At 39.3% G+C, this 23010-nt stretch overlaps 1 protein-coding gene across 1 annotated transcript; it reads left to right on the top strand.

Annotated features, from left to right (window-relative positions):
* The first annotated feature begins 340 nt into the window (after positions 1-340).
* slc2a1b (solute carrier family 2 member 1b) lies at positions 341-21684 on the top strand. Its single transcript, XM_068314339.1, has 10 exons — positions 341-641; positions 10882-10977; positions 15331-15491; positions 15878-16118; positions 16274-16436; positions 16648-16835; positions 16946-17050; positions 17998-18099; positions 18307-18510; positions 18759-21684. Exons 1-10 carry the CDS (start codon positions 627-629, stop codon positions 18957-18959), a joined length of 1476 nt encoding a protein of 491 aa, XP_068170440.1. The 5' UTR covers positions 341-626; the 3' UTR covers positions 18960-21684.
* Positions 21685-23010: the final 1326 nt, after the last annotated feature.

Genomic DNA, 23010 nt, shown 5'->3' on the forward strand with positions numbered 1-23010 from the left:
AATTTCTCCTTCTCCTCCAGCTCACATCCTACCTGTGGAGCCTACCCACTAACAACATTGAACATCACACCTTCAATTTCTAGCTTCAGGCTCATCACTCTATCTGACACTCTTTTTACCAAAGAGTGTCAATAATTCAGTTCTGGTGAGTTTCTATGTAGGAATTACTGTATATAGAGGTATGTATTCACATTACTGCCCTCAGTACTGTATTACTGCAGTACTGGAAAAAAAACGTGCTTGACATTTTACCTCGCCTCCTATTCATGGTGACGTAAGACTCTTTCTCCTCTGTGATTGGCTGTCCAAGAGGATGGGCCTCTTCACGGCTCGTCGTGAACGTTGCGTCAGCTCTGTTATATGAAGAGTAACCCGGCGCTCATCTGGAGCCAGCTATTTCACTAAAGCCAACAACGTCCTGAGCGACCATACAGCCTGGAAAACTTAGAGATGATGATGTGGCTGAACCTCTAAAATATAAGGGCGAAAAGCAGAATAATCTCCTCGGTATCCAACTGAAGCCTGCAAGAGAAACCTCCAAGAGAGATAAAGCCGTCATCTTTCACTCTGACGCCTTAACACGCGTTGACAAAAGAAGAACCGAATATTCCCTTCACGGCGCAGTCATGGACTCGGGAAAGGTAAATATATTGTTGATCTACTTCTATAAGAAGGAACTACTCCTTTAAATCCCATCGAAACGGATGGGTGGCTTTTTTTTTCTCGGTGCTGTCACCGACATCTGAGTTCGGTGAGTTCACGGTCTGTCCGCCTGGAGGGTGGCGTTACGGGGCTGACGCAGCTCCGAGCGGCGTGGGCTCGGAGTCGCCATGTGTGCGGATGAAGCCCTTCTTTATTTATCAGTAATTTCAGTTGTCGAAACAGTGCCTGCTTAAACATGAAGTCATTTTAATATCTAATTAAAAACGTGTGGTTTATAACCAGACATTTCAACTCATGTATTTTAATCTTGCTCCCTATTTGCCTTGAAGGAAGTGGGGCTAAAATCTCCATGTGTCCATGAATTATTTATTTTTAGGCTGTTTTTAAAGGAGGATTTTCCATTTGAAAACTGATGTATTTTAGAAATGTGTTGTGATGCCAAATTAGGGCTATTATTTTAATTAAAATACGAAACACTAAAAGTACAAATCTGTTTTGATCATCGTTAAACTACTGACTTTCTTTCTAGATTTCTTTCTAGATTGATTCATTTGGTATATGAATGTAAATACAGTACTCTTAAAAGAAAAAAAAGCCAGTCCTGGACACGTGTTTTATCACAATTTAAAGGCCAATAGCAAATAATAACAATTTAAAAACTCTCAAGCATGTCAAATGTTTGACATGCTTGACCGTATTTTGCCCACAAGATGATTATTGTGTTTAAAAACCTTATCCATAAAATAAGAACCTGTCAATTATGCAATGCTGTGATCTGTAATTTCATTGTAATTAGTTAATATCATGTACAAGAAAAGGGAATGTGATGTTAAATTGCAACTTCATTTAGTCATAATTCTGTGATACATATGACATCAAATAAGTAATAAAATGCTTTTTGTTAAATTCGGGTTAACTTCCTACTGATTCCAATGGCATACCAAGGAGACTTGTGGGAATATTTTTAATCTCTCTATATTACTCGCTTCAGTATCTTTTTGTTTTTGTATTTTGGGCATTCTTGATATTACGAAGCACTGACTTCATTTAAATGGCTGTGATTGTTTCTGACCAAAGCATCAGGTTCAGGCCATGTCCACGGTGCTGGCTCTTTTCGAAAAAGCAACTTTTTTCACATAGAAAAAAATTCCTGTTCACACGACAGCGTTTTTGAAAAAATCTCCGTCCACACGTAACTGCATAAGTGCGTTGATCAACACGTTTATAAGCAGAACAACTCCGTAATAACCCCGAAAACGACAGGAGAGAGGACCGGAAAGTGTGGAAATTCCCGTCGTTCCTCCTGGAGGACGACCTCCATCACAGAGTTCACCCACCAGCAGACAGCGCGTCCTGGTCTGACCCAGAACTGGCGTCAGCGTCTTTGGCAAGGAACGTGAATGAATGAATGAATGAATAAATAAATATATAAACTTTATGACTCATAAAGAAAGAAACAGACAAACAAATATCCAGCTGTCAAGCATGTTTATCGATGCATCTTCGACGTGGAGCTGTTATACGTCAGAAAATAGCCGGTTTTCAACTGCGTCCATTCTGTCTTTATATGTATGTAGAGACGGCTCACACACACTGACGTTACAGCGGTTTTCGTCGCAGGGAGACGTCCCACGGATAGAAAAAGTTTTGGTAACACATCCGGCATTTTCATCCCGAATATCTGTGTTGTCGTGTGAATGGAAGGCGTAACCACAACAACAAAAAAATTTGTTTTCCAAAAGATCTGGCTACGTGTGGACGGGTCTGAGTTATATAAGTAAGAGTAAATGTCACATAACGCTGTCGCCTTGCACCTTGTGGCCACACTTTCCTACCACATAACACAAAATAAGCCTCTCTTTCTTATTTTCTCCTGGATGAAAGGCATTTTAAATCTATTTGAGTAGTGCATAACTGTCCAGTCTGACATGGTGGTCACAAAATGTTGGTTTATCGCTCCCCAAAGTGTTTCACCCTGTACAGTGTGCTATTGAGGACCTTTGGCTTATTGATTGGTTGTGGACGTGCTGGGAATAATGCATTCCCTTGCCATTTTCCACATCAGCACAGCAGATTTCTAGAAGAAGTGAGAGGCAACCCAGGGAATATGTAGCTGAAGGCCACGGGATGTTAAAGCTTTGACCCTTACTTTCCCAGGCTATTTCCATCTCCGTTTTGTGATTTGCTGTTTCTATCAGTGTTGCTGTTCTTGTCTTTTAAATGACTGATTTTACATTAGGCTAATGAACATCTTGTGATCAGGATTTCCTTACCTACTTAGTTTTATGACAAATTATCAGATAGGTCAAGTTTGTGCAAGCTACATACAGAGAGGGACCATAATACACAGGAACCTGTAAAAAATGTTAAATCTTTACTGATTTATAGTGAACACAAGATTTGAAGAAGCGTCAATGTGCAGACTTTGTTTTAAAACTCTTCTAGGCTACATTTGACTCAGCTAGATAATGCTTGGTTCATGGTCATGGACAGGACTAGATGTCATTGATGGAGAAAAAAAATGGACGAATGAGCTTCAATTCCTGACAATACTGGGAAGCTTTGTTTCCTCTGTTCTGTTTTCTTCAAAAATGAATAAAAATGATAATTGGGGTCAAGCATACAGTTGACCTGCTCTGCTTTGATTGAAACAGCCCTGAAACTTTTGTTGCTGACACACTTGACAGCACAGGTATTTTGATTGGGAGACCAGTGCCAACAACTGGCCTCACATTGTACTGACTTTATTCTTCTTCTTCCACTCCCCTTCAGTCACCTGCCAAATTCTGTCTTACTTAAGACAGTCCAATAGATTTACTTTCATCCGCATGACTAGCTCTCTTCGGTTTGTCCAAAAGTGTAATTGTCAGCCATACTGCAATGAGTCTTAATGTGATTTTCCTGGAAAAGTGGGGATTTAAACTAGGATTTTAATTGAGATGATGAAATGAGCAAGAGCACATTTTAATTCCGTATCTTGAATGAGAAAGTAGATGGCAGTGTGCACATACTGATTCCTACATCTTGTTACAGGGAGGTGAGGGGTGAATGAAAAGACTTACGTCCTATATTTCGTGAGCTATGATAATAGTTCCGGTGCCTCATTATACATCAGTGTTTGTTTATAGAGTTTATTATTTAGGGTGCTTAGATGCACCATTTGTGGGAGTTACCTACACCTTCTTGATCTGTCTTTTATGTTTGAAATATTCACAATTTAACTACGTATGTTTACTCCTAAATGTAACTACACATCTATGTCGGAATTTTTCTGTGTTACTGCCTGTTGTACTGGCTGTTTATCGTGGGTAAGACAGGACTGAAATTTCATCTGTGCTGTATGTCAAGCATATATAGTACACTTGACAGTAAAGCTGACCTTGACTTTGTCTTTGACTTTGATGGACAAACATTGAGCCTTTAGTTCAAACTGGGCTAAAATGTCTGCTTCTCCCCCATCTCCTGAACCTGTACCTGTAGTGAAGATGCTAATAGCTCCTCCACTGCTACAGGCGGGGAAACTAGTCCTCCTCTGAGCACTGATAAAAGACAGATATAGGCAGGTTTTGTTCAAAAGAAGTAGACATATACAGTACAGTACAGTCGAGTACCGCAAACATCTGGGAGCTCTCAAACCACAATGAAATTAATGGTAAAAGCTACACCAGATGGCCTTAATGATGGAGAGAACTAATGTACATTTTCCACTCTATATGACAAATGTACATCGACACAGAATGATATTTCAGAATCCTACTGTGTATGTCGACTCCTTCATTATGAAAGTTGTCGCCCACCCTAAACCTTGTACACCCCAGCTGACTCGTCCACCCTTCCCCCAAACGGTTAGCCTAAAAAACAAACCAAAGCAGATGAAACAAAACCTGTGTGAAGTGATATTATTCTGAAGTTAGTTATAACTACACTGTAAAAAAATGATCCTTTTATATAATCGTTCTATTGTTTGTATGAGCAACACCCACATTCCCTGATGCTAAGTCTAAAACTAAATATGGTCTTATTTGATCTTAACTAAGGAATCTCACCAACCCGCACACTAGTAGTGACAACAGGCTATTAATGTTTTCACTAATAATATGGGTGTGCACAGAGATAAATATACACCTTTTAAAGTGATGACCTTTCTCAGGACACTGGTTTGACAGGTAAAACATACAACTCAGTCTTTCTCCATGTTCTACGCTTGTTGAGTGAGGGTTAATAATAACTAGAAGAACCAGGAAACACAAGCTTTTTCTTTGTACACATTCAAGTATGCTTGATTTTTAAAGAAATCTATAGACAGATAAGCATATTTATTTTGCACGAAGCACCTGTGTTAAATATTTAATTAAAAAATCGGTATAGTTTTATTTGCTTTGTAGTTAAATGGGAATTGCAGATCACGCCCATCATCTCTCCCTCTCTGTTGTTTCTAAATACTTTTAAGGCCCTTCCCTTGAGCTGCTCCTTTGGTATATATTAGTTACTGTAAAGATTACAGAAACACAATGTTTCTTCGATTTGGAGTGATTATTCTATCGTTCCAACTTAATTCTGAATGTTCTATTTCTTCCATGTAATTTGTCCTTACTCATGCATAGCAGAACTCCATTTCTATGTTGACTTTCTGTTCATTCATACCCGAACACTTTTGGGACCTTCCATTTAATAAATGCACACGTAAAAGCAAGTATTTTTGGAAGTACAGCTGTTTTTCTTTTTTTAATCACATAACAGTATATTCTGTAAAGTCATTCTATCTATTATTCAATCTGATCCTTACTTTACTGTCTTCCCGTCTAACTGTGCTAATGGAGACCTTGTTTTTGTGGTCCTCCAAAAAACAATCAAACATAGTTGGAAAATCCCCCACAGTACATATAAGGGGATCAGGTTCAAGCTGAACAAAGCTGACTGTAGGTGAGGTGAGGACAAGGCTCATTTTGTATTTTCCACAGCTGTGTAAACTGACACGTCCAAGTGACGTAATGTGTGAACGTGATTGTTGTGGTGTAGGTCATTACCAAGGTGGCACGGTGGCGCAGTGGTTAAGACTGTTGCCTCACAACACGGCGGACCCGGTTTCGAGTCCCGCTCTGTGCGGAGTTCGCATGCTCTCCCTGTGTCTGCGTGGGTTCTCTCCGGGTTCTCCGGCTTCCTCCCACCTCCAAGGTGGATTGGCCGGTCCCAAATTGCCCGTAGGAGTGAGTGTGTGTGTGAGTGGTTGTATCTATGTCTTTGTGTGTGGCTCTGTGGTGCACTGGCGTCGTGCCCGGAGTGTCCCCCGCCTCACGCCCCATGCCACTGGGATAGGCTCCAGCTCCCCGTGACCCGCTGCGGTGGTAATATGAAAATGACTGACTGAAATGACAAGCTATTCCAGAATCAGTGGAAACTATCTCAGTCTAATTTTGATAACAAACTGTAGTGTTACAGTATAGTTTCCCAATATTGCTTAAAGTAAGTATCATAACTGTCATAAAAGCTGAAATGAGAGATGTGTTTCCAGAGATAAGATCATTTTATATTTGTTTTATGTTTTATAGTGACGCGATCCTCTTGCGCTTCCTGCTTCTTGTGTTTGTTTTAACTGAACTAGGTTATGGTTTGTGGACCATAAGATGGCGAATGATTTAAAATTTAAAATCTTTTGCCAAAACAGTCACCAGATATCAGGGTTAGAAATTCCAAACTAATACATACAATAAGTAATATATATGTGTGTCAAGGTGAAAGGCACTTTTGTTTTGCACTTCAAGCTTCCAAAGGGTAGAGAATCCCAAGTTACGCATAGTTAGAATTCATACAAACCAAAAATTGTCACTTTCCCTTTTACTCAGCTTATTCCAGGAACACAAGTTCCTTTAAATGACTGACATCCTCTGCAGTGTTGTTTTCCCTCCCATGTTCAGATTATGAAATATAATGATGCTAGTTATTTATTTCATTATTTAATGCATGCTAGACATCTGTCGGACTGTTAAACTTTATAGCATGATATCCTTGTCACGACAGTGTTAACCTGTATCCCGCTTTAGAACTTGTTACTGTTTTGTGGTTTGAGCCTTCGTGTTATATATGGATTCATGGATGTGGATAATTTTACTGATGTGATGTTTAATTAACTTTTAAATTGGAAAATAACATTTATTTTCTTCTCTTCTTGGTAGCAAGAGATGATTCAAGACTACTATATGTTGTGTGTTTCTTGGATCTCATAAATCAACTTTTTTGGCTTGTTTTCTCCATGAAGAGTAAGTAGTGGTTTATGTAGATTGTAGTTGTACATATTCTATTGGATAAAGGCACTCCTACATACTTCATTCAGTGTGTTTATGGCCTGTTTACATTATTGTTAAAAGGAGAAACATGCTAGGGCACAAGTTAGATAATGATAGATATATACTTTTATTGATGAAGAGGGAGTTTTGGGACGCAGTGTTTATTAATAGTAACATCGCTCTTCTCCATTACCTGTGTAATTGGATTTATTGGTGTATTGTCTGTTGGTCCTGCTGGCCGCTATCACAGTTAACCTAATAAGAGCAAAGAGTCTGCAGTGCCAAGCAACCAAAGGTTGTCAACAGTTCTAACTGTGTATAGCAGCAATGACTGGGCAGAAATGTTCTCTCAGCTTCCTTGCAGCTCTTCTCACTAACATGCAAAGTGAATGCATTTGCATTAATGTTTAATGGTTCAGACATGTAAATTAAGTGTTATCCTCATGAAATTTTTGGTAGTTATTTTTAAATTATTTTAGAAAGATTCTAAGAGTGATTTCCTCCTACTCTAATAAGATTTTAAGACTCTTTGTCAATTAGCTGGTTCTCAGAGTGAGTCCTGTCCATTGTAAATGGCCACGTTAGCAGTCAAGTGTAAGTAAACAAACTCAAAAACACTATATTTAAATATGTAAACTACCATTCAATTTTGCAGCTGAATGATGCACGTGTTCCTTGTGCAAAAAAGCTGAGGGTAAGACACAACTGTTTCAGTCGATGGCTTCAACACTGTGATCATAAGATATTTGTTTTGGGTGTGAATTCATTGTGTCATGGAAGGAAGTCATGCGTCACAACCTTGTTTCCCTTCTGTGGATGTACGGTACACTATCAAATTTACTTGGTTACTTTGAGAGAAGGAGGAAGAAGAGAAGCTATTGATTGTTTAAATGTAATCAATCATAGAACAATGCCAGGTAATGACGTAAAGCATTTAGTTTTCATTCAACATTTTACATCAAAGATGCATGGCAATGATATAAACTATATGTTCAACTAAACATCTTTGTTCTGTCCAAACTGATCTTGGGCCAGGCTCAGGGAGGTCCTCCTGTATGTAGGTGAAAGGCAAAGATGTCACAGTGAACCGCCCAATTTCACTCGAACACAGTCTTAACAGCCATTTGGAGCTGGATTCAAGCACGATTCATACACAGGACAAAATAGTTCCAACTTTTGCACTGAGGGGGAAAAGAATTGAATAGACTCCAATGACCACTGACTTTTCCAGAGGGAACAGAGATGGTTCCTGTATCCTAAAAACACCTAGTAGTTCTTGTTATTTTGAACCAGCAGGTCTGGTTGCAGAAAATAACTTGAGTTCTGGTTGATCTTGTTGGCTGCGGGACTCCTTTAAGAGCCCAACCCACCGTGCTGAAAAGCTCAAGTGTTTACATTTTGTGTCAGAAAAGCACTTGATGAACCTAACAAATAAGAGCCCTATTGGTTCACACATGTAGGAGGGGCTTTACTTGTTTTTCGTCATTCTGCAGTGGTGGCCTCCACGTGTACTGAAATTTGTTGTCCCTCCCCTCCGTTCTTATCCCTCTTCATCATGCAGGACACAAATTCTAGCCCTCACAAAAATAACTTTTTCTACCCACGTTTATTATGTTCCCAGATATATTGCTTTTAGAGCCTGCATTACATTGGTAATATTATAGATGTGCCTGAACAAGCTTTTCAAATATTTCTTCCGAAATGTGCTATATTTATCCTAGGTGCTGCAAAAAATGTTCCTTTAATGGTTATGTGGAAAAAGTTTCAGTTCAGCCTTGGTGATAAATGAGAGTTCTCTTTGTCATAATATGTACATTCCCACATTAAAATGTAAACTTTTTGCTGAGCTTTGTACTTGCTTTTCTCAGTATTAATAGCAAGTACCTTGAATTAAAAATGGAGAAATCCATTTTTAATTCCAGGTAATGGTGTTGCCTGTTGCTATATTGCTTGTCCATGAAAATAACTACCTGCAATATCAATTATTACCTATAATTGAATATTTCATCAATAACGATGGTTGCTCAACTATGAAAACCTATTTTGCGGTGTCATAAATTTGATAAAAATAAGGTCTTACTATATTTTTGTTAACATATACTATTTGCTTCCCGCTCACCATTTCCATTTTATATTTTTCACATTAAGCAGGCTGATAGTACCACAGTTCACATGCCTGACACTAAACATCAGAAACTCTTAAAAGCACCATAAAGCCAATCACCCAGATTCTTTGGGAATTGTTTAATGTAATATGAGTTTAGCTTTTGAATTACAATATGAGACTTTACAAAAGCCATATTTTTGCTCCACACAGCTAGTTCTGCTTTTTTTTACTTCACTCATGGGTTTCTGGTGGTCATTTTTTAATGGAAAATTATATTTACTCCAAATAGGATGATGCCTGAAACTGCCCTGGCATATTTTCAACAGGACACACAACATTTATTCTCATCTCATGTTAAAGACTAGATTGACTGCAACTCTTCAGTATTGTAGCTATAGTTATGGTCTGTTTGTCCAAGTCACAGGTCGCAGGTTGTGCCTATTCCAGCTGGCTATGAGTGAGAGTTAGATCGTGAAGGAGTCGACAGTGCATTGTAGGCAACGGTGCTACCCACTGCATCACTGTGCTGTCCCAATGTCAACTTTAAAAGTGATAATATGGTGGTCAGAGGTTGTTTCTGCTAACCCCAAGAGTCTTCAAAGACAATGATGAGTCTTTACTCAATAGTCAGTGTCGATAGAGTCACCTAATGTCTCAAATGATCAGATGAGGACTACAGACGTTCACAGTGTCAGTTAAGTAAAGTACTTGATCCATTATTATGTTTCATTCTGAATGCATTTATCTTTCGATGATAAAGATATTTTACCCTTTTGGCAGTGTGGTCCTGTCTTATCATAAGAAACCTATCCTCTTTCACAGTGGTAAAGGATACGGGTTTAACTATAAACATTATTCATCATGTGATGTCTGGCTGGTGATATAAAAAATGGAAATAACAAGCAGCTCCTATGCTGGTTGTCTTGCTCTAAATCTACTCACAAATGTGTGCAGCAACTTCAATCCTTGCTTGTTTGTTGGATACTTGCTTAGTAGAAGTTGAAGCAGATTTGAATGAGCAGTAAAAAGAGCCATTGTAGCTAGAGGCTGTTTTTGCCTGTCTGAGACAAGGAAATGGACCACATGCTCCCCTCTGGTTTATTAACTTTTTGGCATGAAAATTTGAAATATCTACAGGTACTTATCTCCTGGGCTCAGGCAACAAATGGACTCTGTGGTAACAAGGACAGAAGCACCGATATTGACATACAGACTTTTCTAACCTGGAGCTGTTCCAGGAGGGTGCTCTGTTTATGAAGAGCTTTAATGTACAGTACATGTCTGCATGTCTTTCCTTATTACCTAGAACTGGAGGCTCCAGGTTTCTTCTCAATACGTGTAGACTGTAGTTTTGTTTTGCAGAACATGACATGATATCAGGAACTTTCAATGTTCGGTCTTCTTGTTATGGTTAAGCAGTGAGATATATCCAATGCAAAGTCAGACACAGCAAGACAGCAAATTCTTTATTCCAGAAATCAGTAGTGCTGCAATTTCCAACTTTTTTTCCAACTTTTTTTTTTTTTTTAGCTTTTCCAGCTCCTGTAGAAGGAGTTGAAAACTTAACCCTGTTAACCACAAAATAATTGCCAGAAAAATCGAATTTTCCAAACTTCAGTGCTTATTGAACAAAAAAGAAGTTTAATATTTTCCTGAATTTAAATTTGTATATTTTTTGTTACATTCAGCATGTAATGTGTACTTGTATAAATCAGATTTGTCAGAACCTTGTGGTGCAGAGTTCTCAAAACCTTGTAAAGCCAAGTGTCACTTTGTGTCACTTTGTGAAATGTATAACTAGTCAAACTGGTCTTTGTTGTCTTGCAGCAACTAACATTCCCATTACTGATGAGTGTCGGAACAGCAGTGATTGGCTCGTTGCAGTTCGGCTACAACACTGGTGTCATCAATGCCCCTGAAACGGTAAGCAATATTTTTGCAAACATTTCAGTCAACAGTGTCTACATGAAATGCTTGTTTGAGCCCCAAAAGATGCAACATAACTGGAGTTGCAGTATGTGGGAGCTGTCATTCACACAGTAGGTCTTCATTGTCCCAATGCTATTTCTTAGCTCACTAGTTACACTAGAAAAAGTGTAATGTAAGGGGGTTGTCTGAAAGGGTAAGATATTAATAACTGCTTTGAAGCCTACCATGCTCAAGGCTGTCTGTAGGATTTGTTGTAATAGATTTTGTCCACTCACAAAGGATTTCAGCTGATAAGAAGAAGCTAGACAAGGAAATTAAATCAAAGGGGTTACATGAACTTTTCCTCATGACAATGTGAAATAATAAAACATTGTTTATGTGCTTCTGTGGAGTAAACCTGTGGTATGTTTCATCTGTAGATAAAGCCACTAAAGAAACTCATTTCCTTCTGAGGAAAGTTGGCTGGTATATAAGTAAAACTTCCATCTTCCCAGTTTTCCTTATCCAAAAACACCCTTTGGCTGTACAGCTGTATTTCCACAGACATCTGGTGTGCCACCAAACAGGCTGGAGTACAATTTGCTCTTTTCATTTACAGTGTTGTCTCTGTGACATCAGTCTGATTTATAACTAGACTTTTGAAACTGACAGGAAGTAGGTAGCGGGGAATTTTGATACGGTAGTTCAGTTAATATTTGAGTCATAAAGAGAAGATGTCTTGAGAAATATGTATGTATAAAACTTGTGGATTGTGATGAAACATAAAACTGAAAACCTTTGTGTTGTTTAGAAAATGTGGTGTAAACATGGCAAACTAGTGGATGAAGTAAGATTAATTGTTTGTTACATCAGATGATGTATGGTAATGAGTCTGTCAGAAAATTATTTGGTGATTAGACTCCACCGTGAGTTTGGTATCAAAGGACAGGCAGCAGCATTCAGAATATGGACCCCAGATGATGGGGGTGGTAGCGGATGAAATCATCTCTTTTCTCAAACAAAACTAATGAATAATGAAGCTGCTGAATCCATGAAGACAAAGTGGCAATGGGGAAGAACAGGTTGCTCAGAATAGCAAAATTAATGAACCTGAGAAACGGAGAGAGAGAGGAACGTGATTGACAAACAATGAAGGTTTGTCACTATATTGTTCCATAATGTGACATAGGTAGATAGCTATTTTCTACTGATCCAAGCTAAGCTCAGACAACAACAGTAGGATGTTAAGTATGCCTGAATTCTTTCAACGACAGTATCTAAAAAACAATGAATAGCCAGAGTTTAAAAGCGCGATCTATTAAAGCTTCATTTCATAGATTCTTTTTACAGGAAGCACCTATCTGTTATTAAGTATTAATGAATTGTTTATAGATTTTCTAGACTCATTAACTGGAACCAATTTTACCAGACTGCACAATACCTTACCAAACTGAGAGAAAAATGTGTTTCTGTTTTGTTTTTGAATGTATTCGTAAATATCCCCATTATGTTTATGTATCTATTTATGCTTTAATCAATAAAATGTCAAAAAACATTGTAGAAGCTCCATCACAGTTCTTGATCTACCTCAGTTTACTAGTTTACCTCATAAAATCGTTTGCTGTGTCGCTGCAGCTAATGAAAAAAAAATCCTTATCTAAATGTCATTTTAAAGTATAATCAAAACGGACTGACACTTCTTAATATTTTATCCACTGTTTTGTCTTAACCACAATGCAACTGTGCTTCTGCTAGCACGTGTCGTCTCAGAGGCCTTGTTAGCGACTGTTTTCAGGGCTGCAGGTCAAACAAGAGGTCTACACAGGGGCTTTGTCTGAGACTGCCCTCCTGACACTTAATCTTCTCCCAATATTCATCTTACTACAGATCTCGTGCACAAATTCACAAGTAACCACACGTCACATGTACGTGGTTCTGGAACAGGAATGCAGAAAATCAGTTACCTAACCTCTAATCGGTAATGTGTCAGTGACCTTGTAAGAGGATAGAGTTTTGCCAATACATATTTTCACCGTTTTTCCTCGTAGTTGCAGTGCAGCTACAGCAGTGTTGGTGAAGTAGGTCTAGCTGTTGTGTTGGAGTTTCACTGATTAGATATGCTCTTTCAAGGGCCTAGCTCCTGCTCCCGTCCGCCTCCTGTTGCATGTCTGCCTGCTCCACAATCCAAATAATATCCTTATTTGGAAATGTAATCACTGGGTCATCTATGTTTTGTTTATAGTAGTTTAATTTTGGGAACATTTCTCGGACTGAAGGTTAGGGCTTTTACACTTCTAACAAATAAATTCCTGTTTGATTGAATTTTTTTTTTTTAAAAGATTGTCTTTCCTAACTTGCATTCCAGCTACAAAGTCACCTCTCCTGAAGTAGAGGAAGAGGAAGAAATGGCCTTCAATAATCTCCTTGAGGATTTTTTTTTTCAAAGTCTATAATTTAAACACACACACACACACACACACACACACACACACACACACACACACACACACACACACACACACACACACACACACACACACACACACACACACACACACACACACACACACACACACATTCTGTGTACTGTTTATACTGTAGACACTGTATATACCAGCAATCCTCCCAGCAGACCACTCAGGGAACATCAAAATCAAAAGCCGGATGATGACTAATATAATCAGTAACCTGTAGTTTGTAGTCTGTAGTGCTATAATGTAAATTGTAAATAGTAAATTGTTGATAATAAAATATACGTTAATATTTTTATCATATATGAATATGTTTATTTCATATGCTATATACGTTAATATGCATGTTTTTATTAAGTATGTACTGTATGTATGACACCCCCCGCTGCCACAGTTGCACAAATTTCCCCAATGTGGGACAATAAAGGGTTATGTTATCTTACCTTATACTGTATATATACTGTATACACACATATATGTACAATATACAATACGCCCTTGCGCATCAACGCTCGCAACTTCACATCATCATGGATTTTTGGTATTCGGTCATGTGATACCGTACGCTCATTATATTGGCTGACAGCATCCGGAAGTGTGCTACATTCAGTGAGTCTGGGACTTACGTGAGACACAAAAGTGCTTTAAATAGTCGATGAGAGTGTGGGAAAAGGTAATACAGATAGAAGGTGGTTTAATAACAGAATGGGGAGGGTTCATAAGCGTTAAAAAGTACCGTAAGTAATAAGATAAATACTTTGCGGAATTCGTTAATCGTGTGTGGTTCCTGGACCGCCTTAACAGCGAGGAACTAAAGCACACTGTATACTGTATGTGTGAGTGTATACACATTAAACACACACACACACACACACACACACACACATCAATAGCTCATGATCAGATATCAATAATGGAGCATTTAAGTGTATCAATTTTTAAAGGGCAAGTGTTTTGGGATGGAAGCCACGTGTGCAGGAGAGCATCCAATGACACTCCCGTGACATCCCAGAGTAAAGTCATGTGAGTGAAAGCTGAGAATGGATGTGACCCGATTGTCACCCGATATGTACCCTTCTATCATTGCGAAGTACTTCACACGAAGGCAGCCTGACTATTCATAACTAGTTGATGAGAACATTACTGAGTGTTTATTCCATCATCAAACCTCGGGAGTCTAAGAGCTTGGTCGACTGCCACGTGTTTCAAAACAAGTGCAGATGATATTCCATTCCCTGAGCCACATTACACAGCCGTAGTCAGACATATGATTAGGACGTGAGTGATGATAGTCGACAGAGGCATAGACGTGACGTCACAGAACTGTGGGAGGCCCGTGATCCTGCGTCCGTGTGACGCACATCAGTCTATGGAACTTAACCTCGTGATCCGCTCGCCTGTGTCACTTTGTCAACATAGTCGGAATAGCTGTTCGTATAAGGATGGAGCAGGGGAGAGAAACAGAAACCTGACACCTCACTGTGAGTTGGTAAACTTCCTGGATGCCAGGAAATGATTCTAATGATTATACATTGCTGCCACCAGCTGGCCACCAGCAGAAAGCATTGAGTAACAGTATGACGCAGCCGCCTATATAACCACTAAAATGACTGGGAATCACAGGTTATGTCACACCCTGGTGAAGGGGTGTGGCATAACTCATTGATAGAATTAGAATGAAATTATTGCTCCTAAGAAATGAAGTTATAATAAAGTAATTGCTCATAAGTGAAGATGATAATCAAATGACAAATGTGAGTCCTGTGAAAGAGAAGTCTTCCATTTCCTCAGTTTCACGGTGTGGTTGTTTCATTATGCACTGATGACATTGCTTCCACTCCATTTAGTTCTGTTATATACTGTTGCTGTTATACTGTCATTTTTTCCCCTGTACCAGATCATTAAGGATTTCATCAATGACACGTGGAGTCAGCGCTACCAGGAGCACATCTCAAAAAGCACTAGCACTGCCATATGGTCCATTACTGTCGCCATCTTCTCTGTCGGTGGCATCTTTGGCTCCTTCTCTGTGGGACTCTTCGTCAACCGCTTTGGAAGGTAAAAATAATAGATGTCTTGGAGCACAATACCCTAATGGTCATGGATTTAACGAAACGAAACAGAAACACTCCGATTCTTCTTACTCAAAAGAATTGAATTTCTCTGAAACAAGGTGATCACATTTACCTCCTGCTTTTATGGGGTTCACACAGAAGAACAGTCACAAGACAAAACAACAAAAATCATGATAAAGCCTAACACATTCAAAAAGATAACACCAAGGTTAACCCCAAAAGCTGTTTCTGTGTTAAAAGGTCCAGTATAAAAGCACAGTGTTGCAAGCAATGTTAACAGACACATCCTTAGATGTATCTCTGAGATAGTTAACACATCTGAATGTAATTTGTTTGATCCAACTTTACTGTGTTCTGTCTTGCATACAGGAAGAACTCCATGCTCATGGCCAACGTTCTGGCCTTCCTAGCTGCCATGCTGATGGGCTTTTCAAAGATGGCAAGTTCCTGGGAAATGCTGATTATTGGCCGCTTTGTGGTTGGCCTATATTCTGGCCTCTCCACTGGATTTGTACCAATGTACGTGGGTGAAGTTTCCCCTACAGCCCTACGAGGAGCTCTTGGTACCCTCCACCAGCTTGGCATTGTGATTGGCATCCTCATTGCACAGGTAAGATGACAACTTTTATTGATAAACTACAATGTAATGATGGTAATTATCTGTTTAAATAACCACTTTGCTCATCCTACTTGATATTTTTTACAAATCCATACCCAATGCTTTGTGGATGAGTGATACCTGACATGCATCTGGGTTACTTTCAGGTGTTTGGGATAGAGTCAATAATGGGCAACGAGAAATTGTGGCCTCTGCTATTGGGTTTCACCTTCGTGCCTGCAGTAATCCAGTGTGTCCTGTTGCCCCTCTGCCCCAAGAGCCCCCGTTTTCTGCTTATCAACAAGAACGAAGAGAGCAAGGCCAAGGCTGGTGAGTTCACAGAAAGATACTGTACTCTGTAGGTAGTATTGCTATATCCTTGAAGGATGTGTTTCTGTCCCAAAATTCATCATGGACTCTAGTGATCTTCTAACAAGCATTGAAGTCTCAAAAAACAAACTGAGAAAAGCAAATTTAGCTAAAACTACGAAAAATAAAGGTGCAGCTTGTAGAATCAACAAGCTTTTCTGTCACCGCTTAGTGTTGAAGAAACTCAGAGGCACCTCAGATGTTAGCGCTGACATGCAAGAGATGAAAGAGGAGAGCCGCCAGATGATGCGGGAGAAGAAAGTGACCATTCCTGAGCTGTTTCGCTCTCGTCTCTACCGCCAGCCACTGGTGGTCGCAATCGTCCTGCAGCTCTCGCAGCAGCTGTCTGGCATCAATGCTGTGAGTGTTCAGGCCCAGGCATCAATACGATTTCCAAACACAAGTCAGTCAAAATTAGAAGCAGAAATCCAGAACACACCTACAGCCTCCTTGATCTTGTTGCGTTTTAGGTATTCTACTACTCCACCGGTATATTTACAAAAGCTGGTGTTAAGCAGCCCGTCTACGCCACCATTGGAGCTGGAGCGGTCAACACAGCCTTCACAGTGGTGTCGGTGAGTGCATTATGAGTTTCTTAGGGGTGGCAGTAGCTCAGTCCACTAAGTCTTGGACTGGAGACTGGGAGTTGCCGGTTCGAGATCCGGGTGGACCAAAACATTTGGAGCGTAAGCTGGCAGTGGTAGGTGCTCTTAAGCACTGCCAAGGTGCCCATGAGCAAACGCACCCCCCCCCCCCCAGAAGCTGCTCATTTGGGGGCGTACCTGGTCAGAGCTACCCACACTCAATCTCCTTCTGTATGTAAATTGCATGCTTACAGGCCCCTTTGTGTGTTTCAGGGGCCTGTACATTTACACATCAATGCTCATGACTCATCACAGATTTTTGGTAGGCAGTCATGTGATACCGTACACGCATTCTATTGGCTGACGGCATCCTGAAGTGCGCTTCATTTCGTGAGTCTCGGACTTACGTGAGACACAAAAGTGCTTTAAACAGTCGATAAGAGTGTTGGAAAAGGTAATACAGACAGAAGGTGGTTTATTATCAGTATGGGAAGGGTTCATTAACGTTTAAATTACTGTAAATGATAAGATAAATAGTTCATCGCTCTATCACGGAATTTCTTAATCGTGTGTGGTTCCCGGAACACATTAACCGTGAGGAACGAGGGCGCTCTGTATATGCATGTTTGAAATCAGTAAATGAGTGGAAAAATAATTTCTCCATGAAGCGAGAAAACATTTTTTTCTTTCTTTCTAAACTTAGCATGACAGACAAGTACTACTCAGATTTAATAAAACTGGTAGAAGTGTTATTAATATTTTTAGCATTAAGTTATAGTTAATTCAGTGTTTTTTCAAAATTGATTTTTGCTGATTTTAGACATATGGGACATGAAAAAACATCTATGTAGCATCCATGTAGCAGCCAATATAAGTGGTTTGTTGAAGTACATAGAGGTTGTATTTATTGCTTTGTTGTACCTTTTGTTTTGTCGTAGTTGTTTGTGGTAGAGCGTGCTGGGCGTCGGTCTCTGCATCTGATTGGGCTGCTGGGAATGGCCGTGTCTGCGGTCCTAATGACGATTGCCTTGGCTCTGCTGGTAAGTTTCTTGAAGTTTGTGTGTGTGTGTGAGTGTGTGTGTGTGTGTGTGTGTGTGTGTATATGTGTGTGTGTGTGTGTGTGTGTGTGTGTGTGTGTGTGTAGTTTATGTTACATTCAGCCAATTCATTCAGCCTCCCACCTCTCTCATTTTCCATTTTCCAGTGAGCTAATTCCAGTAACCAACCTCTCCCTCTTGGTTTTGCAGGAAGAGCTCAAGTGGATGTCATACGTGAGCATTGTATCTATATTTGCCTTTGTGGCCTTCTTTGAGATTGGACCAGGTCCCATTCCCTGGTTCATTGTGGCAGAGCTGTTCTCACAGGGACCCAGACCTTCAGCCATTGCTGTAGCTGGCTTCACCAACTGGACTGCTAACTTCATAGTGGGAATGAGTTTCCAGTATGTAGAGGTGAGTACATCTGTATACACACTGTATGTCATTTCTTCATGTCATATCTCATGGGTTTCTTTGTCTCAGAATATTCCTTATTTCACATTTTAATAAAGAATACGTAACATTTTAAATTTTATCATATTTAATAATCATCTTGAATTATCATCGGTTCATACTGTGGATTTAATCTCTTTGACTTTCTCTCGGTTAGATTGTCGGCAGGACTCCACTAAATAATCCTCTCTCCTCTCAACTGTTCACAGGAGCTGTGCGGCCCCTATGTGTTTATCATCTTCACAGTGCTGTTGCTTGTGTTCTTCGTCTTCACCTATTTCAAAGTGCCGGAGACCAAGGGCCGAACGTTTGATGAGATCACAGCCGGCTTCCGTCAGACGGCTAGCAGCAGAGGTGAAAAACATTCGCCAGAGGAACTCAACAGCCTGGGAGCTGATTCTCAGCTCTGAGTTTTGTTTTGATTTTTAACTCCTAACAAACTCTTTCTCAGACTGAGGAAGAATTAGAGGGGTCTACTAACCAGCAGTAGACAGATTAATGTCTAGCGTAATTTTCACTCTGTCACCACATTTCATTACCAAACACAGAGGAGCCCTGTGTGATTCCTCAACATGACTCCTTCTGATGCCCCTCTAGTGTCACACAAAGAAACAAAGACTTTAGGGAGACTGTGTTTCCTTGGGGAAATGGAGATGGGAAGGGTGTTTAATATTTTTAAAGAAGGAAAAAGGGTGTCTGGGTCAATCAACCAACCTTTTTCAAAGTATTTTTTCACTGAATATGTTACTGATGTGTGCTTATGCTCTGTTCTTTTTAGGCTGTTATGGTCAGTTTGTCTTAATATGAATAGAGAGTGCAGCAGATGTAGAGATCAGTTAACTTTTAGAAGAACTTGTGTTTATCTGTCATATTGTAAAACTGTAGCACTGTAGACGCTTAACACTGTAGATGCTGCTCAGTCACACATGTGTCTCCCCACCAGATGGTGCACCACTCCAAAAAATTGCTTCACTTACCAAGACATAATTTTGTACATAAACATAAGTTCCCAAATACAGAAACATGATTTTCAACACTTTATATATTAAACATTGTTGTTTCTTTTTTTCTTATTTTTTCATATTTCATAGACATTTTAGTAAATTTAGTCACCATTTTATTTCCTTTCTAGCAGCACATTTGGGCATGTTAAGTTAGTAAAACTTTTATCAGAGCAGGAGGAGCATTACCAGAGCCTTGACATCAGATCGATAAGTCATTGCCAATTTTGGCAGAATGTGCCAACCAGATGTTTTCAGAAAAATCCATTTTCCCACACCAGATTGCATGTTTATTGAAGTGCCCACATTAAAAAAAAAAAAGCCTTGTCTGTCTTCAGCATATCAGCTTTATTTCTTTAGAGAAGTTTCAGGTCAGATCATCCTGATCCAGACCGAAGGTTTTTATCAGCCAGTGATCTTCAAGTTTCTTTGAGTTGAGATTTCCTGTGGAGCTTCTGGTGAAGGATGTCTGGAACACAGAAATGCTGCGGTGCTGCATGGTTTTGCTTTGCAGCATCAAGAAAACAGCTCCAGAAACATGAAAGAATGAATTAATGAATGAGGGCCAAAATGAATATCAGCTGTTTGTGACAGTTTCATTATCATGTGCTCCCACCTTGTCATAGGTTGAACTCCCAGTGTTCCTTGCACTCCAAAATGTTCTTAAACTGTCTTAGTAAGCCTGAGCATTTTAACTTATACGACTTTTGTGCCTTACGTGCCGGATTCTGGAGTGTCTAATTTTTGTGTTTTGCAATACTATAATCATTATCTGATGAAAGAGACTCTGGCTCATGTTGACTGGCTGTACAAGTTACTGTCTTTGACTGCTGTATGATTAGTTTCTTTGAAATGTGTTTTAGCAAACTGTGTTTTTAGCAGCACTTTATTTTTCACAGCAATATTTCTTTACCAGAATTCACCGTGTGGAATCTTTATCACTGAAGAGATACTGAAATACTGCTGATGGATTACTTGATGTTCTTGAAAGGTGTGGAATTGTGCCATTTGTTCATGTCTACTGTGGTCTTTTATGGAGCAATGTTAATGGAGTCCATGTTAATATTCATTTAGCTGACCCAAATCCAGCAGACATCAAATTTGTATGCAATCATTCCATAATTGGTTGGTAATTATTCCTTTGGTGGAATAGTTATTCCTTTCCTGGATAGCACAGTCTCACCAGCTCCCTATGCCACTGTGTGCCTTTCACGTTTTTCTCAACAGCAAAAATATGTAGATGCAACCATAATATGTACTTTCCAACACAGACTGATGTCTGTCAAGTACCAAAACTATGTTTTATGTACATAGAGTTGTAATTTTGCTTGACATTTAATTTTGAACTCATCCAGTGGTCTACAAACTGTCCTTATGGCTCAGGTTGGCTGTCTAAAGGCAGCACGCGTACATGTCACCTCTCATGACAGACCTTTAAGACATTGACTTTCTGAATTTCAGGATTAGATTTATCAGATTTCTCATGAAGATTCAGCAACCTCCCACAGTGCAAAATCCTTCCTAAAGATTGTTGGACTGGCTAAGATAACGTATCCTATGTAAATGATCCACATTTGAGTCCCCTGGTCTTAATGTAATAATTTTATGTGCATTTTATGAAGATGTTACTGACTTTGACAAGTGAACATTTGCTGAAGTTGACATGTATGGACATGATGTAAATACGAAAGACTATATTCACTCTAAATTTATAAAATATTTAACTTTTATTTGTTAATAGATTCATGATCATATTTTAGTGGTGTACATCTCTATGCCTTTATCTTTCATACTTTTGCTCCTTTCCGATTTTATACCTGAAGCTATGTTGTGACATAATAAAACAAAAATAATATAGCATAAAGATTTTACCTGGTAGCGCTGTTTTAATGAGACTCCTTCAGTAGTGTTTTCATTTTAGTGCACAGAGAATATCTATTGTTTGTCATTAAGTTCTGCGTGTATGGCATTGGAATACTGACCTCTGATATTGAAATTGTAATGGAGGTTTAATGGATGAATAAATGAAGATACACATGCAGCTCTACGTTCTTAGTTTGTCACTTTTGTTGTAATCTAACATGGACTAATACTAATATTGTAGTAAATAAATAATGTTTTTTGGATATTTGAAGCCAGCGATTTCATCTTTGGTAATATGACCAGATCCAATAGAGACACAGCTAGCCGAGGTATGTCGGCTAAGCTGCATTCGTAATTTTGCTTTTCCACTGAAAATGTCTTGAAGATGCAGTTCACTGGTGTGCCTATAGCTGCTTAGACAAATGATGCTTTACACCTGAAATGTGTTATATTTATAGTAATTATTTAATGTTTAGCTATTTGATGACGTTACAATATTTAGATCATCATCCATCTAGCCATTTTCTGTAGATGAGACAATCATAATCGTGTTGTCTCCAGCTGCTTATCTACCATGGGTCCTGAAGCCTATTCCAGATGGCTGCGGGAGAAAAGCAGGTTGCACCCCAGATGAGACGCCAGCTCATCATGAAAGACACACAACCACAAACAACCACGTACGCTCACACTCATCTGCAAACAATTTGTTGTGATCAGCTCACCTAAGCTGCATGTTGTTGGAGGTGGGAGGAAGCCTGACAACCCACACAGATAAGGTGAGAACATACAAACAGAAGTAACTGAACCCAGACCTTTCTTGTGTGATGCAACAGCACTACGCATTGCGCCACCGCACTGTAATATACAGTATATACAGTGTATGGAAGTAACAGACTGACATTTTTTCCCCCCACAAGTGTCAGAATGCAACTTCATTCTTCTCAAGGCATAGGCAAAGGCAAGTTTTTTCTATAATTGATCATGTGTATTAGAAATCTAGTATTATTGGCCTAGCGTTGATCACAGGGATGTCTGAGGCTCAGGAAGTAGAGGAGTCATCCACCTGGTGTATGGATGGTGGTTGGATTCATGCAGTCTACAAGCTAAATTGTAATGGAAGTGATTGTATGGAATGTAATCGTGTTTGAGCGAGTGATGTCTCACGGTTTTACGTATGCGTCTTTCTGAGTTCCCTGCGATCCCTGTAAATTAAACCTTTCTGGATAAAAGTATGGATCCAGATCAAACTGTATGTGTGATAGGTCATTTGGTGGTGTCAGAGTGTATTTTTGTCAAATAATCTGAAGCACCACTGAAACCAGATGTTTCATTTGGCCATACCCTCAAAATCCGAACATGTCCCTGTAAGTAAATAATCTTAGTATAGACAAATAAACAGACAATGACAAAAATATGACATCATCAGTGGGGGTAAACTAATACAGTTAATGAAGGCACACAATCTGAACATTGCAGTAATAAATTAAATTAATGTGTCTACTTTTTCTGAACACCTCATTATGAACGAACTGAATGTGGAATTAGTGAAAATGTGAGTGTGAGTGAACACGATATTGCTCCCCATACCGGTATGTGT

This window comes from Antennarius striatus, chromosome 5, assembly GCF_040054535.1.
Source record: "Antennarius striatus isolate MH-2024 chromosome 5, ASM4005453v1, whole genome shotgun sequence".
Taxonomy (NCBI): Eukaryota; Metazoa; Chordata; class Actinopteri; order Lophiiformes; family Antennariidae; genus Antennarius; species Antennarius striatus.